Here is an 18,818-nt window from a genome sequence, read left to right as displayed (position 1 = left end):
ATTATTTAACTTGTACCTTCCCATAACTAAAGATTCTGAGGATATAACTTACTGTTGAGCTTATGTTGGTCAAACTGAGATCGGAGTTCGACCCTGCCACCTTCCTGTGATGTGGGACTTATCTTTTATTGAAAACTTGTTGAATTGTAGAAAAAACTGCTAAAATAATTCCATAAAATCAGTTACTTTGTGTTTTGCAATATTTTGATACACTAGCAAATTGAAATGGTGCCATAAAACTTGCAAATTCACTTGAAGAGCTTCCTCCTCCACCAAGCAGATATCCTGTCAGAATACTTAGGACCAAACCCTGATAGAGCGTTCCTGTTGAAACAAAGCAGTCTCAAAAGCAGAGGAGAAAGGGAGGACTGCAGATCAGAGTCAAAAGTGTGGCACTGGAAAAGCACAAGGTCAGGCAGCATCCAAGGAGCAGGAAAGACGACATCTCAAGCTTTTCCAATGCCATACTTTTGACTCTGATCTCCAGCATCTGCAGTCCTCTCTTTCTCCTCTGCCTTTGAGACTGCTTTGTTTTAATAGGAACGTTCTATCCGAGTTTGGTCCTAAGTCTTTGTGCTGACATTGAGATATTTTCTCTGTCTGGCTATCCTGTTTCTGATTTTACGATTCCTGCTACTGAGTCAGTCAAGATCACGACTGACAATTATCACAAGGTAGGTAATACAAAATAGCCATTGGTTCAATGTACTCAACACTGAACTATTTAAGTGGGGCTGTCCAAATACTGCTGGGATTTTCTTTCAGATGGGAAATGTTATAAGCATGGTGTTGTGATTTGCAATAACATTCTGAGTTTAGACTGAACTCTGGAGAGCAATTGCCTAAATGTTAATAGCACAGAAGGGGCCTTTTAGTTCATTGTGTGTCTGACAGCTCTTTGTTGCAACAATCAAACTAGTTTAGCTGCCTTGTTGTGGTCTAACAACTCTAAATTATTCTCCACTAAATCTTTTTCAATTGCACTTTAAAGTACTAGTGGTCTCTGTCTCAACTTGTGACAAGCAATTTCTTAATATCACAGCTCTGTTTCTAAAATAAAATAATTTTCTCCAAGCTGCGATCTCTTATCATTGAAGAATGATAATATTTCCTAATAGTGGAAATATCAAAATTCACCATCAAACCCATTGAGATTTTTTTTTTTTAGAAATTGATATTCTTTTGGCTTTTTAAATGTTAGAGTGTAGACAGGTATTTGAATAAAAAGTGCATCTTAGCGTACTCCTGCTGAATTTGCCATTCTCTGCAGAAATTGCTCAGCTGAGAAGGTTTGAACATGTACATGACATGCAACTGTACAAAAACGTAAATTTCTTTCCTTGCAAACTTCCATAGGCGTATAGATATTACGGATGGTACATCTGGTAGTTGGAATGAGATTATGATGCAAAGTGCCCTATTTCACTTGCTCAGGTCCTTATTTTCTTGTTTATTCCAGGAAAATACTGCTAAAGCCAAGCAGATTTATGCAGAGCGATTGGAGGTTGTCAGAACTCCCAAAAGTATTGACGTGGAGATCAACCGACTGAGAGAGAGGATCAGCACAGAGCAAGAGCGCCATGGGAACAAGGAAGAAATTACCAGGTATTTGTTATATTTCTAATGAACTCAACAAATGAAAGATCATATTTTCTTTCATTTTGAGAACCGTTCCTTTCTTTGAAACCTTTTACAGATTCGGGATGTTGCAAAGTACTTAATAATCCGTGAATTACTTATGCAGTATAGTCAACATAGTAATTTATGGAAATGCCCAATTTGCACACCACAAGATCCCTAAAATTATGTACGTTTTGGTTATGTTGGTTCGAAGATTGATGTTTGTAGAACATGCTTTTTTTTTTGTTACTGCAATGCTATGTCAGAAGAGATTGAACTGATGGAGACCATAGAATTTAAGAGAGAAGGAAAAGGAATTACTTTGAATAAAATGGTTTTCTTTAAAAGTCATATCAGTATCAACACTTCAGCATTTTTATTTGAAATCTATTTTCTCACAGTTCTATATTGCTTGGTTGCTCCGATATTGGGCATTGTTGCTGTACTACTATTGTTGTTAACCATCTTGGGATAATTTTCCTTGATTTTCTCCTTTTGCCTTTCTAAATTGTCTTAGCTTTAAGTAACCATTTCAAAATGTTCTAGCATTAAAGGTGCATATCTTCGTCAAGTATTTCTCCAAATTTACCATGTTATTTTTCAGTTTTGTTACACATTATCAAACTGCATTTTCACTGCTGCACATGTGCACTGGTGGTATTTTAATCTTTAAGTCCGTTTTGGACTCTTGGTTCTGATTACAGTAAGTCCTCAACTAAAAAATATTGCTGCTTTCCTGAAAATCACAATGAAGTAAAATAATTTTGTGAAGGATGGATTAGTCAACTAATCAGTTAAAGCTAGATTTTAGTTACCTTAAATGTACCTTACCTCAGAAAATGTCATCGAAGTCTAAACAGAAAAAGCCCTTCAGCCCATCACATGTCTGCACCAGTCAAAACTTAGCGCCAAACTATTTTATCCCCTTTTCGATCATTTTATGCTTCAGCATACTAAAATGACATGAGGATTTCAACCTCCAGCAATTTAGAGACAACGAAGTCCACGTTCCCATATTCTCTGGGTGAAAAATCTTTTCCTCATGTGCCTATAAATCTCCTGCCTTTTACTTTAAATGTATAACCCCCTGTTCAATGACCCCCTCCAACAAAGAGAGAAGTCTTCGCCTATCTATGCAGCTCACCCCTACCCCCAATGATTTTGACTATTTCAATCTTTCCACCTGCCCAGGTCTCCTCTGTTCTAAGGAAAATAACTCCAATCTATATCCTCCGAGCTAAAAGTCCAGCCCAGGCAACATCCTTGTAAATCTTCTCTGTATTCTTTTTAATGCAATCACATCCCTCCAATAATGTGAATTCCAGAACTACATACAATACTCTAGTCCAATGTTTAATGCGCTTCCAATTGGACATCCCTGCTCCTATACTTCATGCCCTGGCTTATAAAGACAAGCATTCTTGTGTCTTCCTAACCACTTTATTCACCGGTCATGAAGAGTCATCTGCACTAATGTTAGCCTGCTGTCTCTCTCACTCACTGCATGGATGCTGTCTGACCCACTGTGATCTCCAGCATTTGTGTTCAGTACAGATTCCAGCATCTGCAGTAATTTGCTCCTTCATTCACTTCTGGGATTAGTGGACATGGATACCAATGTCTCTATTTGCCTTGGTCCTCCTTAGGAAGCTACTATTCATCTTCTATCTTTTGCCTTGTTTATCCTTACCAAGTGTTTCACCCTTCTCCTATCTGGACCATATTGTCATGTATGTGCAGTGCTGTGCATTTCTGCTGAAATAACTTTCAACATAAAACTCAATATTAAAGAAGTACAATTTGCAATGCCATATATTACTTTTACTTTAATCAGACTCCATCTAGTGGCAGAAATTGGCCACTTGGTTAGTGCAGGCATCAGCAGAGGTCTGTACTGATGAACATCTGCCACTAGGTAGAGCTCAGGATTTAAATGTGAGTTCAAAATGAGTGAAGGAAGAAGAGGCAGCCCAGGGGCGTAAGTTGGGTTAGAGGGCAAAAGGTAAGGCTAGGCGGAACAGCACTGGTTTTGGGGGGTGGGGGGCAAGTGTGGAGATGGTTGCAGGTGGTGTTGGTGCCAGAGTGGGAAGTAATACCAGGAGCCAAGGATGGTAACGGTAAGGACGTTGTAGTGAGAGCAAGCCATACTGAGGAAAGGTCACATGAACAGTGTAAATATATTGACATTTCTTTAATGGTGTTCATGTGATACATCACAAAGTTATGATGTTTAGATGAAGGGCTTATGCTCGAAACGTCGAATTCCCTATTCCTGAGATGCTGCCTGGCCTGCTGTGCTTTGACCAGCAACACATTTTCAGCTATAAATGTTGGCACATGTTTCAGAATTTAAGTTACTCACATTAAGTACATTGTGATGCTTAAACACATTCTTGGCGCACTAATACCAGGCAGTATCTATGTTTTTTATAATTTATTTATTTGTGAGATTTGATTGGGCCAGCATTTATTGTCTGCCCCGAGCTGCCCTTGAGAAGTTGGTGGTGATCTGTGTTCTTGAACTGCTGCAGTCCACCTGTTGTGGGTTGACCCACAGTGCCATTAGGGAGGGAACTCCAGCGAAACACTCCAACAAGAGAGAATCTAACCATCTTCTCTTGATATTTTTGACTTTCAATGATGTTATGGCTGATAATTCCCCAATATCAATATCCTGCAGCATACTGACTAGAAATTGAACTAGACTAGAAATATAAAAAATACTGTGGCCATAAGAGCATGTCAGTGGCCAGGAATTCTGAGGCAAATAATTCACTACCTGACTTTTCCACTTCAGTGATGTTGAAGATTTACTTGCCCTTCTTGGGGTACTGCTGCCTTACCTTATTAGGTTGTAATTTTTCATAGTTAATATGATTGGCTCAAATTGATGTCATTCTCCATACATTGTCTCCTTTCCTGCCCACATTCGTCGTATTTATTATGATAAGTCTTTGCAAAGTTTGCAATTTATAAATCACACTTTGCTGGCAAGAGTACCATGTCTCTGATTGTGGTTTTATCACTTTTGTGTTTTATATTGCAAGTGTCAACTGACATCCTTCCATCTCTTTGCAGCGCAATGTAATGATTCATAATTTATATGTAAAGTGTGTGATGCATTGATGCACATAGTGTAATTATTTGCTAACATTATCAAAATTCTTCTTAAAAAATCTTTCAATTCTTGAACTCTACAAGTAATCACAGCTTATATGACTTCTATTCTAACACAATTTCTGGTGAGCTGCTTTTGCCCACATTTGTTAATTTTAGCAAGTACCCTGCTCACACAAGATATGACCTCGATAGATTTCCTTTCGAAATCGTTAAGTCATTAATTACTGCTTTGCCTTATCTCTGCAATTTCTTACAGGCAGGCAATTGCAAAGTTATTCACAACAGCAATCCAACACTGAGTTTAAATTCTTAGATAGCTATGTCAGATAAATTTTTTAGGATAGCATAAAGTCAGAATCTCAAAATTTCCTTATGGTTCAATCGCACTGTTTTCTTTTGTAGATTTATTTGATATGTTCCAAGACACTGATATAGCTAAGTATATTAGTATTACAGTTTCCAAGATGCAGGTGATTAATGTTCGAGGTGTCTTTAGTATAAGCTTGGAACTGGGGGAATGTTTTTTTGATGTTGACATTATTTAGCCTCTCCATCTCCTGCCCCCAGCTCAAGATGCAAATGTAAAGAAAATCTCTAAATCTGCTCCCTTCATTCCAAAGCTAATGCTTACCCAATGGATGTTACATCATGTGTAGTTCAGTGACATCATTCACACCTTTTGGGGCAGGTAGTCAAGTTCAAGTTCTATTCCAGAAGCTTGAACTCATGATCCAGGTTGATATTTCATTGCAATACTAAGGTAATTCTACATTGTTATAGGTGGTTTCTTTGCCATACTTAATCTAAGCTCCATTTTCCTCTTTCTGTGGACCATTTAAGAACAATGGAGTACTTCTTGGTTTCAGGCTAATATTAATTTCTCCACTAATGTGAGCAGATTGGTCATTATCTCATTGCTGTTTGTCAGATATTTTCATGTGCAAAAATGGTTGGCACAGTTTCAGATGTTACAACAGAGTTTATGGTTATGGAGCAAAACTATAGAATTGCATAGCTGTCAGTATTTGATATTGGTGACCTCCTGGGAGAGGTAGTTTGTATAGGCTAAGCTTTTATTTTGAAGAGAAAATGGCGTACACGTCTCAAAATGTCAGTAGAGCCTATGACCAAATTATCAAATTGTCAGGGAAAATGATTGAAAGATTGCAGAAGCAAAGGAATGTTTTCTGCAGAATTTTAAGTAGTAAAATCTAATCCAGACTGATAGTGTTCATATTTATTTAAGGGCCGAAGCTTAAATCAACGTTTGTATAACATAAAACTGAAGTTAATGTTGACAAATATTCACAAGTCAGTGTTTTGAATTTGAAGTTGCAATGGCTGTTTTAATTGCAAGATGATTTTTGGTCGATTTTGTATGTTCATGAATTTAAATTACTTGAACTTGCATGGATTGCTTATTGTTTTCTGTGTTCTGGTTCCTGTTCAAATAAACTTATATTCTTAAGATTTTATGTTTCACATGTATTGACTTAATTTCTTATTGTTATTTTTAACAGGCAGTACTTTGATGTTTTGGAAACATACAAGAATGTCAAAAGCCAGATTAAGAACTTGAAGAAGTTTATGCAGCTGCTTGATAAAATAATGGAGGAAAGGCACAAAGCGTATAAAATATTCAGGAGGTAATTTATTAATTTATGCTGTTCCACTAAGGCCACCAGGTTGATACTTGCACTACTCAGGCATGCCACAGTTTTTTCTTTGTCTGAATTGACAGTTCTGCACAAATATATTACCAAGGCATATTATGCATCTATCTTTATGGTGCATATGCTGACCCAAGGAAACTGTGGACTAAAACTGGACTTTGTGTGTGCTGCATGCACCTGATGCACTCACTTCACAATAATTCACAGTTTTCTTCTACATTCCCAGGGAGGTGCAGTGTATGAGAACTGCCTACCTTTGATGTGCTAGTTTTAGATGTACCATGTTCAAAATGACATTTCCAGAATCTGTTCTTAGAAGTTTGGAAATACATAACAACAAGTCTGTCAGCAATTGTACAGAGAGCAGAATAGGTTAACATTCCACCTGTGAACCTGCTATTTATTTCCACTGTTAGCATTTTTATTCCTTGGTTGTCATGCTGAAATTGGAATATTTGAGTTGAAGTGTATTATAATTGTTTTGCACTACACATTTTGTATTGATTTCTTGTTTTGATGTACATTTGGGAACACGAGCATTAGTAGGCCATACTGTTTCTCAAATTCTCACCATTTAGTTAGGTCATGGTTGTTCTGTGTCTTAAGTCCATTTTCCAATTTGATCATACATTGTCTAATGTTACCACAAATCTATCAGGATCCTTTGTGAAATGTTTAAATTATGTAGTCTCAATGGATATTTTGGACAGAGTGAGCAGACACAACCTGCTCAATGGTAAAAATTATTTCACTTTGTTACATATGCACAGGGTTGTGAAGAAGGTATTTGTCACACATGTCTTCATTGTTCACTTCATTGAGTATCGTAGTTAGGACATTACGTTGAAGCTATACAGGACAGTGGTGAGGCTACTTATGGAATATTACGTTCAGTTCTGGTCTCCCTGCTGTAGGAACGATGTTGTTAAACTTGAAAGAGTAGAAGACTTTCAAGGATGTTGCCAGGATTAGAGAGTTTAAGATACAGGGAGGCACTGAACAGGCTAGGGCATTTTTCACTGGAGCGTCGGAGGCTGAAGTTTATAAAATCATGAGGGGCATGGATAGAGTGAATAGCCAACATATTTTTCCCAGGTTAGGGGAATCCAAAATTATAGGGTCTAGATTTAAGGTGAGAGGGAAAAGATTTAAAAGGGATCTAAGGGGTAACTTTTTCATGCAGAGAGTGGTTCAAGTATGGAACGAGCTGCCAGAGGAAGTGGTGGAAGGTAAAATTACAACATTTAAAAGGCATCTGGATGGGTACATGAATAGAAAAGGTTTACAGATAGTGTGGGCCAAATGCTGGTAACTGGGGCTTGTTTTGGATATCTGGTTGGCATGAATGAGTTGGACCAAAAGGTCTGTTTCCATACTGTATAACTCTGACTCAGTACGCAGGGTGGAGGCCTGGGCCAGTTCTCAGTTGTATAGTGCTGTCATTTTGCATGGTACTGATGCGACTGGTACCTTTGACCTTTTGCTTGGCTGAGCCAATCAGATTGTGTGCTGCTGCTCCTGTGGCAGTCTGGGTTGAGCCAGTGTGGAGCTGAGAATGTGGTGAGTGTTGGAGCTGTAGTATGCAGTGCCGCCCCTTTAGTTAGAGCTGAGTCCAGGGGAAGAATTCAGCTTACCATTTCACTTGAGCCCTGCATGTTTGAGGACAGCTGCTGTGTGCAGCAACCAGGCTTCCTCTCCATACGTGGGCTGCACGATGACCTCTGCAATTTGGGCACATTCAGCTGGATGATGGTGGGATGGACGGCTGGCAGGATTGAGGCGGCTGTGGCAGACCATTACTGATCACTTGGTGTCTCCATTCTAACTCTGGATATTGTGAATGTAAATGTGAACCTGATGAGCAATCATTTAAGCTGAAAAAGGGTGTCTGCCATGGAATTGTTTGTTTCACTGAAGTCGGTCTTGAAACTGAAAAGATTGGGAACCATTCATCTAGGCAACATTTGAATTAATTCACTCCATTCATTGTGCAAATGCACCTGCTGTTCAACACAGTGCAATTGAATGAGTTAACAACTAAAAGATTTTTCACTGGATTGATGTTTCTTGTAATTACTGTGGCTTTCTCTGCCTGAATAGTATCGCCATCATCATCATCTTGCATATTGTGTGTAAACCTCACTGTTAACCTCAGATAATTCATTTCATAATGATGTTTCAAGTCAGATTTAAAACTCTTGACCATTCCCCAGGCATTCCTAAAGTTCATTCGTCTGTTTTAGTTCTTTAACTCCTGTTGTTTGTCATAATTGCAATGGCATCTCAATCCTTGCTCATTCATCATATTGAACAAGATGTCATAGTGTTAACCTAGTCCAGCAGTCTGCACTTTTTGCTCTGCTTAGTTGAGTAGCAGATTCATATTGCCAGCAGGCAAGTACAAAATCTTGTTTCTTGGAGCATTTTTTATTTATGTATTCTTCAATTCCAAACTCAAGTATTCTTCAAAAACATGATCATGTGTTTTCATACAAAATGTGTCGATGCGTTACCATTTATTCATGGGGTGGATTGTCATTTAGAATCATTATTTAGTAATGTTTATGCTGTCTTTAAAGGTGAATGTTCAGATGTTCCTGTTTAGGACTGACCTAATGTTTCTAGCATTCTTCATACTTAAAATCAATCTTTGCTTATTGAACAATGAATACAGCCTCATTTTCAAGTGTGTACTATAACTGTAATACCTAAGTTTGGACACCATCTCATGAATCTGCACTGCCCATCTCTTCAGCATAATTTCTGTAATACAATTCAGTATGTGACAGTGCTCTAACCATTGTTTGGTCCAAATGTATTTATTCCTTATTTTGTATTTATTGTGAAAGCATGTAAAACTCAAGCCAATGTTTTCTTTTAATGGCAATATCCCCTGTATATAAATGCATGCACCTGTTACCTTACATCTATCTGCTTCCTATTACTTCCACTATCTTTGCTGTGCAAAAGTTTATTCTGCATCCTGTCTTGGATGAGCTGCAGTTTCCTCTAGCTAAACACTGGTAAGATCAAAGTTGTAATCCTCAACCTCTGCCATCAACTTGACACTTGACTGTCAGCTCAACCCCACCCTAGCCACAGATGGACAGACAAGGATAGACTGGTAATGGTGTTGAACCGTAATCGAGAAAACCCAGTCTAATGCTCGATTCCCACCAGATGTTAAAATTTAGATTCCGCTAATAAATTTAGAATTATAAGGCTACAATACAGCATGGGAAATTATCCCAACATAGATGATAGCAGTAGGAGTAGGCCATTGTGCACCTTCAAACCTGATCCATTATTCATGACGATTGCGGCTGATCATCCACATCAGTATCCTGATGCCTTTCCACACATATCCTTTGATCACTTCCACCCAAGTGCTCTATCCAACCCCTTGAAAATCATACAATGTTTTGGCCTCAACTGTTTCCTGTAATAGTGAATTCCACAGGCTCATCTCTGAGTGAAGAAATTTCTCCTCATCTCAGTCCTAAATGGTTTTTCTCTATACTCTTACTGTGACTCCTGGTTCTGGGCTCCCCTGTAGGTCTTACATGCTAGAAATTTCTAGGTTTCTGTGCGATCCCCACTCATTCTTTTGAACTCCAGTTAATATAATCCTAACCGATTCAACCTTTCTTTATATGTCAAACTTGCCATTCAAGAAATGAAACTGGTAAACCTTCATTGCATATTGCATCTGCTGTATTATGTAAATATAAGTAACATTGTTTTCATTTATGCTTGAATTAAATAGGTATATTTCTCTTCGCTGCAAGTATTATTTTGATTCAATGCTGTCCCAGCGTGGTTACCATGGGAAAATGAGTTTTGATCATAAGAATGCGACACTTTCAATTGCTGTGAGTTATTTACAACATATTCTGATTTTTTTGTGTGAATATAGAGAAGATAGTTCCATAAATCTGGAATAAATAGTTATATAGTATTCAGAAATATTGAAGATTACAGTTAGAGTTTCAACTTTTCAAAATTCTTCATGATGTCTGAATTTTGGCTTAGCCATACATTTGAAAAGAAAGAAAGATTTTCCTTGTGTTGTCTTGGGGACATCTTTCATATGCAAGCAACAGATTTATTATTGGTCTAATTTTTTTAGATTAGATTAGATTCTATTCCCTACAGTGTAGAAACAGGCCCTTCGGCCCAACAAGTCCATACCGACCCTCCGAAGAGCAACCCACCCAGACCCATTCCCCTCCCTACATTTACCCCTTACCAAGGGTGTTGATTGGAATTTTAACCCATTGAAGAATCCAAGCATCCTTTGTTTTGGATCTGAACTAATAAAATGTATCATCTGACATGAGACCATTTTTGTCCTCCTTCCATCCACTGGAGTGTACAAAACAAAAATGGTGATTATTAGCCCAAGTATCTCTGGGACAGTTCAATTTAAGGAAAAAGAGAAGCTGATAAGCATTGCTCTATCTTAAGGAATCATGGATGTCGTAGAGCCATACAGCATGGAAACAGACCCTTCGGTCTAACTAGTCCATGTTGACTATGTTCCCAAACTAAACTAGTCCCTCCTGTTTGCATTTGGCCCATATCCCTCCAAACTAATTGTACTTATTGAAATATCTTTTAAATGTTGTAACTGTACCTGCATCCACCACTTCCTCTGGCAATTCATTCCACACACTAACCACTCTTGCCTCAAAAACATGCCTCTTAATTTTGAATTTCCCCACCTTTCGAAGAAGACCTTTGTTGTACAACTTAGCTATGCCCCTCATGATGTTATAAACTTTTTTTTAAGGTCACCCCTCAACCTCCTACGCTCCAGTGGGAACAAGGTCTGAGGCTATCCAACCTGTTTTTATAACTCAAATCCTCCATTCCTGACAACATCCTGGTAAATCTTTTCTGAACCCTCTCCAGTTTAATATCCTTCTTAAAATACGGCGACCAAAACTTTGCACAGTACTTGTGCCCTATATTTCCATTCAAAATTCATGAAATCTGAGGTTCCTAATTTTGAAGCTAAGAGAATGATGCAGAGGGATTGTTAAGAGCTTTTTTAGTCATTAGCAAGACCTAACTGAGACAAAATACAGCCTAGGTAAAATAGCTGGTAGTGTAAAATGTTTAATGCAATGCAGAGCCAAATGTAAATGTTCTGTTTTTGAACACATTTGGAGTGAAGTTGACAAAACACAAAAGGAAGAACAAAAATCAATAATAATGAATAAAACCAATTACTAATAAGCAAGAAAATTAGTCATGCGTAAATGCATTTTGTTGAAATGCAAAAGTTAAGTAAACAATGAGCAGCAACACCTAAATGTCACCTTTTAACATTCTGCATATGTAAGTGTAGTATAAGTATTAGTAGTGAAATTAATTTAGCCAATGAAAAGCCACATGACAGTACTAATATAACAAATCTGAAAAAACTATGATTTTTGCTAGTTTATGAAGATCTACATTTGCAACTCCCCTGTAGAATTTTGAAAATAATATTGATCCTCTTAACTAAACAGCCATCTTTGAAACATCAAGCAAATTGAAGTTTTTTTGGTGCATTAGTATATATTCCTCTGCAAGTTATGTTGCTTGGTGTACTTTTGTTATCCATTTTGCTCAAATTTTGAGTAGCTTGCAAGGGTTCATGTAAAATTAAATTGTTTCTCTTCTAGTATTTTTTTTGCTGCATTTATTTGTATTTGACCCAATTGAAAATCTCTTTTCTTATTAAAGGTTCAACCCGGGGAGGGAGACAAGGCAGCACTCAGTGATATGAGGTCCCTTTCTGGTGGTGAACGCTCATTCTCAACTGTGTGTTTTATTCTTTCGCTATGGGACACCATGGAGTCTCCTTTCCGTTGTTTGGATGAGTTTGATGTTTATATGGTAGGCTTATGCCTAGGCTCAGTTAATCTTTCAACTAATTAGTGTTGAAACAGTAACATTTATTGCAACTAACAAATTTAACTGAGGAACGTAACTCACTGTATTGTGACTGTTTGTCCTTTTTGAGTTGGTTGCCTGAATGCATGTCTGAGGCCACTGGCTTTGCTATCTCTGCCAGAAGGACTTGGGTCCTGAATCAAACTGGATCTGGTGCTGTTAACACGTTGATCCACAGCAGCCATTCATCCAAATAATGCTACTAGCCTACAAACGATTCAGGAGATGTTGTAGCAACCTATACTTTTATGTGTGTTTTGTAGCCCGAAGCTGGGAATAGTGATAGGAGAGGTTCTAATTTTCTTTCTATTACATCATTACCAAGCTTTTCTCCTAACGGTCTGCTATTGGCACCTGTTGTAAAGATTTACAATTTGACATTTACCTGATTGTGCTATAGATTCAACTTTCTTAGCCATCAGTTCTGGTTTGAACATGATCTCTTGGGATCTGAGATTCTAGCACAGGAGCAGCAATGTTTGCTTTTGCTTTTACTCTTTAAAGTCAACCTATCTGTAGTTTATTAAGCGGTTGAAGAGTCTACCTTATCTTTGCTGTGTGGCGTAAACCTAGATTTTTAAGTATAGTTAACTTAGATTAAAGCAAATTAGTTACTTCATTCAGTTTTCAGTGAAATACATTTGACTGTAGAAAATGAAAGGATTCCTGTTCAATTGCAGGATATGGTTAATCGGAGAATTTCTATGGACATGATGCTCAAAGTGGCAAGTTCTCAGCGTTATCGCCAGTTCATCTTTCTTACACCACAAAACATGAGGTATATATTCTATTCATGCATTAATTTGCATATTTCCATTTAAGGTAATTAATGTCTCAGAAGTTGTCATTTTTGCTACTTGATTGGTGCATGTGTCATTTGGCCCTTTGAGTTTGATCCATCACATGAACTGTGACCCGCTTCCACATCTCCTTGTCTTTTTACAGAATTTCAGGTCTAAAGTTTGCAATTCACCTTGCATTAGTTTTGATTTGCAAGAAAGCATTCCAAAACTCTTACCATCCCTCATTGTAGATGTGTTTTCTAATACCATTTCTGGACAGTATGGACTAATTAATATTCAGAATTTGCTCTCAAGTCATAGAGCTCTACACCTAACTGAGAAGGTTTCTGTCTACTATTCTTCTATAATATTTGAAAATAGCTTAAAGCTTTTTTTTAAAAGAAGTGAGAATTTTCAGTAATGTGACAGGCTTCCTGAAGGGGCAGTTCAACTTAACTAGGTGGTTTCCATGCCATTCATCAAAACTCTTATGTTATTTGTGTTAACTGACGGCACTATTTGCACTGTTTCAGCCACAATGAGTTATAGTGGTTTTCTTTGATCAGGACTGGTTGCGGTAGATATGTTGTTTGTTGGTTCTTTGTGTGGATTTTACTATAATGTCCTGATAGATCCTGATGTGAAGCTGCTGGTGCTTGACTGGAGTGGACAAGATCAGAAGTCAAACGACACCAGGTTATAGTCCCAACAAGTTTATTTAAAATCACAATCTTTTGGAGCGTTGTCCCTTTGTAAAGTGAAGTGGCAATCTCATATTTTCTTACATTGAAATCCATTTGTACAGTTTTGTCCATTCACTTAATCTATCTCTGTGTCATTTTATGCTGCCATAAAGTGGCTTTTCTGTTGCAGACCTATTATGGGTCAAACAACTATCAAAAGCATGTTAAGTTTGAGTTGTGAAGATTGTTGTGGACCAGTCCAGATCTCCTGAAAACTCTTTTAGAAGGTTGCCCAGACCCTAACTTTTTCTAATTTTAAAGGCAGATGTAAAGTGGATATTCCAGGAGTGATGTGGCTGGTCAAACCACTCTGCTTAAGCAAAACAATTTATTTACACAACTATGGTTGAAACACAAACAAAAAACAGAATTTAAATTAACTATTTGGAAATCCAAACGACTCAAAATCGCACCTTAACAAAGGAGCTGTTCCAATACCCTTAACATCCCAAAAACACACCCCTTGGCAAATGGTAAATTCAAACTCTGGTTCTTACAGGCAGGAGAGATTGCAGAGAGAAGAGCCAGGCAAGAAACATCTGTTGAAGCATGAAACCTTTCTTTCACAGTAACAGCTTCTGTGCTGCCAGTAATTTCTGATTGCCTGCTAAAACAAAACAAACTAGAAAGAAACACCTGAACTGGGAGAACTGACTACTGCCCTGCCATTATTTAAAGGTAGCCACTTCCAGACCAATCGGCACTTCTGCCTTTACAACCCCTCTTGGAAAAACCAAGGACAAAATAACCTTGTTAAAGGGGCAGTATTGTCATACGATGTCTGAGACAGATGCACCTCTTTTGAATTCTAGCTGTAAAATTTGCATTCAGTATAAATAACCATAATGCTTGTATCCATGTTTCAACTGTATGGAGTTTGTGCCATGGAAAATAGGAGCAACAATGAGCTGTTCCACCATTTAGGATGATCATGACTGATCATCTAACTCAGTACCCTGCTCCTGCTTTCTCCCCAGATCTTTTGATCCCTTTAACACCAAGATATACCTAATTGCATCAGGAAAACATGCAATGTTTTAGTTTCAACTGCTTACTGTGGCAGAAATTTCCACCACCTCACCGCTCTGTAGGTGAAGAAATTTCTCCTTATCCTAGTCCCTAATGGCTGACCCATAATGTTAAACTGTGATCCCGGTCATTAGGAACATTTTTTCTGCATTTCCTATGTCTAGTCATGTTATATTTTCATAGGTTTCTGTGAGATTCTCTCCCTCATCTTTATGAAATCCAGTGGCTATAGTCCTAACTGATCTACTGTCTACTCATATGTCAGTCCTGCAATCCCAGGAATTGGTTTGGTAGGCCTAGGAGCTCAATAATCGACATAAAAGAATTGAATTGAAGTTATTGTCACGTGTACCAAAGCACAGTGAAAAGTTTTATGTAGCGAGCAATACAGGCAGATCACAGAGTTAAGTAGCACAGATAAATAAGTAATAGATAAACAGCAGCAAAAACCAAAACACAGGGACAGGCGAATGCTAAGAAATTTTGAGTCCATTCAGTATTCTAACAACAGTAGGGTAGAAACTGGTTCGAAACCGGCTAGTGCATGTGTTCAGGCTTCTGTATCTTCTTGATGGTAGAGGTTGTAGAAAAGCATTGCCAGGGTGGGATGGATCTTTGAGAATGCTGGCGGCCTTTCCTTGACAGTGGGCCTGGTAGATGGATTCTGTAGGTGGATGGTTGGCTTTTGTGATTGTCCGGGCCAGGTTCACGACTCTCTGTAACCGTCTCTGATCTTGAATGGTACAGTTGCCATAATGGTAATGATACATCCAGACAATGCTCTCCATGGCACACCTATAAAAGTTGGCAAGAGTATTTGCCATCATGCCAAACTTCCTCAGCTGCCTGAGCAAGAAGAGATGTTGTTGGGCCTTTGTAACCAATGCATCCACATGAAGAATCCAAGAAAGCTTGTTGATCACTCCCAGGAACTTGACACTCTCCACTCATTCCATTTCTGTGTTGATAGTGTGTAGGGGGACGTCCCGCCGAAAATCAATAATGAGTTCCTTGGTTTTGCTGGCATTGAGAGCTAGGTTGTTCTCAGTGCACCATTTTTCCAGGACTTCCACCTCCCGCCTATAGTCTGTTTCATCGCCATCTGAGGTTCGACCAATTATGGTGGTGTCATCAGCGAATTTGTAAATGGCATTAGTCTGGTATTTGGTGACACAGTCATGGGTATACAGTAGTGAGTACAGTAGGGGGCTGAGTATGCATTTTGGGGGAACTCCAGTGTTGAGTGTTAGTGAGGGTGAAATATTGTCCCCAATCTTCACTGTGGCCACATGAAGATCCAGTTGCAGAGAGTGGACCTTAATCCGAGATTGCTAAGTTTTGTAGTCAGTCTCGAGGGGCTAATAGTGTTGAAGGCTGAACCCTAGTCAGTGAGTAGAATTCTTACATAGCTGTTCTTCTTATCAAGATGTTCTTGGGAGGAGTGAAGGGCAAGTGATATGGCATCTGACATGAACCTGCTGGTCCGATAGCAAATTGAAGTGCGTCAAGAGTAATGGGGACGCTGGAGTTGATTAATGCCATGACCAGTCTTTCAAAGCACTTCATGACTGCCGAAATTGAGGCCACTGGGCGGTAGTCATTGAGACATGCTGCAGGAGCCCTCTGAGGCCTAGAGATGATGTTGGCCCTCTTGAAAAAGGCAGGGATAGTGGCCTGCTGCAGGGAGAGGTTGAAGATGTCTGAGAAAAAAAATTAAACCAGTAATGCTTAGCTAGTGGGCAAATTTGTTAAACTTCCTTCTTCAATTTGCAGAGGTTTCAGCACATTCTTGTAGATCTTTAAGGTGGGAACCACTTTTAGTTTCAAGTTCTTTTCAAAAGAACCTTTTTGATTTAAATGCTACGTGAATCGTTTCTCATGTGGCTTTGCAGTTGCAAATCCATTTACTTATCACTGCATTAATAAACAATGCCACTGCCTTTGCCATGGTGACTCGAGCCTAAAAGCTCCCCACATCATTGAGTAACAGTGTGAAGGGCTTAAATAAAACTGTTTATTTATAAATTGGATACAAGCAATTGGTTTAGCAATTATGGATACATCTTTAAATGCAGAGAAAAGAATGATCAGATACTGTGCAAGTTTGCTTCCAGTCAAATTTGCTTTTATTCCATTAACTCTGTATCCTCAGACTCATAGATTCATAGATATTCATTTGGTCCCCTTCTGTAAACATCTAAGTACTGCTTAAATTTGGATCTTTTTCATTCTGAGAAATGGTTTCCATAGTCAGCATTATTTTATATTGGTAAACATCCTGCAGTTTTTAGGAACTTTTTGTTCTGTCACTGCTCCAGCTTGTTGAGGAAGCACAATTTAGATTAATTCATTCTGTTTAGATTTTCCTAATGTTTCATAGGGCAAAGTTCTTAATATCAGCTTTGTATCATAACAGGAGATCAGAATCATTGAGATACCATTGATTCCACACCAAAAAGAATTTAAAGACCTGCAAAATAATTTTAAAATTAAATACCAGAAAACAAGGTAGACCCATAGGGAGAATGGTGATGTGTAATTGGCCTTTGTGTAGGATTGGGTAATGCGAGCAAAGTGTTGCATGAGAGCAGTTCATCAACAGTGAAGAGTGGAAAGGTTATGAAGATGACAACGGCAACATTACTTCAAGGAAATTGCTTTATACTCTTGGAGTGCAGTTTCAATAACTATGTATTTTTATTTTGTTTCAGCTCTTTGCCTTCCAGTCGCTTAATTAGAATCCTTCGTATGCACGATCCTGAAAGAGGACAGACCACACTACCTTTCCGTTCACGAGATCACGCTGAAGACTCTGATGATTAAATGGCTATTATGTGTATTATAAAGAGAGCTTAATGGTTTTATGTGAAAGGACATTCATTTAAAAGAAACTTATAAATGCGCTTGTTCTTTTAAAACTGAACTGGTGTACGTTGAAAGACTTTCACATTGAAACATGTCCAGCCACTGTTTGTTTCAGGTCGTAACCATTTTATTTTAACCATTTCCATGTTCTGTTTGTAGCACCTTTTAATTTATAATGTATCCATGACCTATATATTCATGTTCATAAAAGCCATAACTATTACATGTATGACTGCATCAAATATACATTTCTACCAAATTATTTTTTACAGTTACTACCTGAAGGGAAGGGTTTGGTAAGCTTTGTAAACTTTTGTCTAAACAGGTAAACGAATGTCGTCTTGGTGAAACCTAGTGAAAATATAACATTTGTAAGTTTCGATATTAAATGTACAATAAAATACAATTGTAATTTTTAAAGTTTTAACTTCTGTGTATTAGTTGCAAAATATGAGAATATTAAGCTGAAAGTTATAAATTATTAATGAATAAATCTTTTGCAATGACTTTTAAATTCTCTGTAGTTTACAAAATGTTCATGGGCCAAGTTTGAAAACTGGTGCTTTTGTTGTCCTTTCTTCCATGTTTGTGTTTTTTATTACAGTCTGGAAGCACTGTGTGGAACTTGCTTTTGCTGGAGCATTTGCAAATTTATACCTCTGTTTCAAAAAGGGCCAAGGAATAAACCCAGGATCTGTTGGCCAGTCAGCCCACATAATTGGTGAGGGAAGTTGTAGAAACTCTATAATCTGGGAGAAAATAAATTGGCATTTTCAAGCGTAAGCTACTAAATTGCAAATCACAAAAAAAAATGCTGTTGACAGATCATCTTTGATTAACTTGATTAAATTACTTTAAGTAATGGAGTGGATTAATGATTTGATTGTTGTGATTCATATTATTTTACACGATGAAGTACCACATAATGTACTTTAAATTAAAGCCTGTCGAGTCAGTGGCAACACAAATACTAAATGACTTAAAGGACTGAAAGCAGAGATTGGTAAACAGAAGTTTTTTCAGACTGGAAGTGGGTATGCAGC

At 38.0% G+C, this 18,818-nt stretch overlaps 1 protein-coding gene across 2 annotated transcripts in view; it reads left to right on the top strand.

Moving 5' to 3' along the window:
- The window catches only part of LOC132808020 (structural maintenance of chromosomes protein 6-like), a 74,545-nt gene extending 56,324 nt beyond the window's left edge, over positions 1 to 18,221 (top strand). For both annotated transcript variants that reach the window (XM_060821920.1, XM_060821927.1), the window contains exons 22-27: positions 1,460 to 1,605; positions 6,261 to 6,386; positions 10,180 to 10,285; positions 12,147 to 12,299; positions 13,037 to 13,134; positions 17,622 to 18,221. In XM_060821920.1, coding sequence (XP_060677903.1) covers positions 1,460 to 1,605; positions 6,261 to 6,386; positions 10,180 to 10,285; positions 12,147 to 12,299; positions 13,037 to 13,134; positions 17,622 to 17,733 — 741 coding nt within the window. In that variant the 3' untranslated portion in view covers positions 17,734 to 18,221. The remainder of the gene's footprint in view (positions 1 to 1,459; positions 1,606 to 6,260; positions 6,387 to 10,179; positions 10,286 to 12,146; positions 12,300 to 13,036; positions 13,135 to 17,621) is intronic.
- The last annotated feature ends 597 nt before the right edge of the window (positions 18,222 to 18,818 follow it).

Source organism: Hemiscyllium ocellatum, chromosome 3, assembly GCF_020745735.1.
Source record: "Hemiscyllium ocellatum isolate sHemOce1 chromosome 3, sHemOce1.pat.X.cur, whole genome shotgun sequence".
In the NCBI taxonomy this organism is placed as follows: domain Eukaryota; kingdom Metazoa; phylum Chordata; class Chondrichthyes; order Orectolobiformes; family Hemiscylliidae; genus Hemiscyllium; species Hemiscyllium ocellatum.
This window is presented reverse-complemented; position numbering and strand designations above follow the sequence as displayed.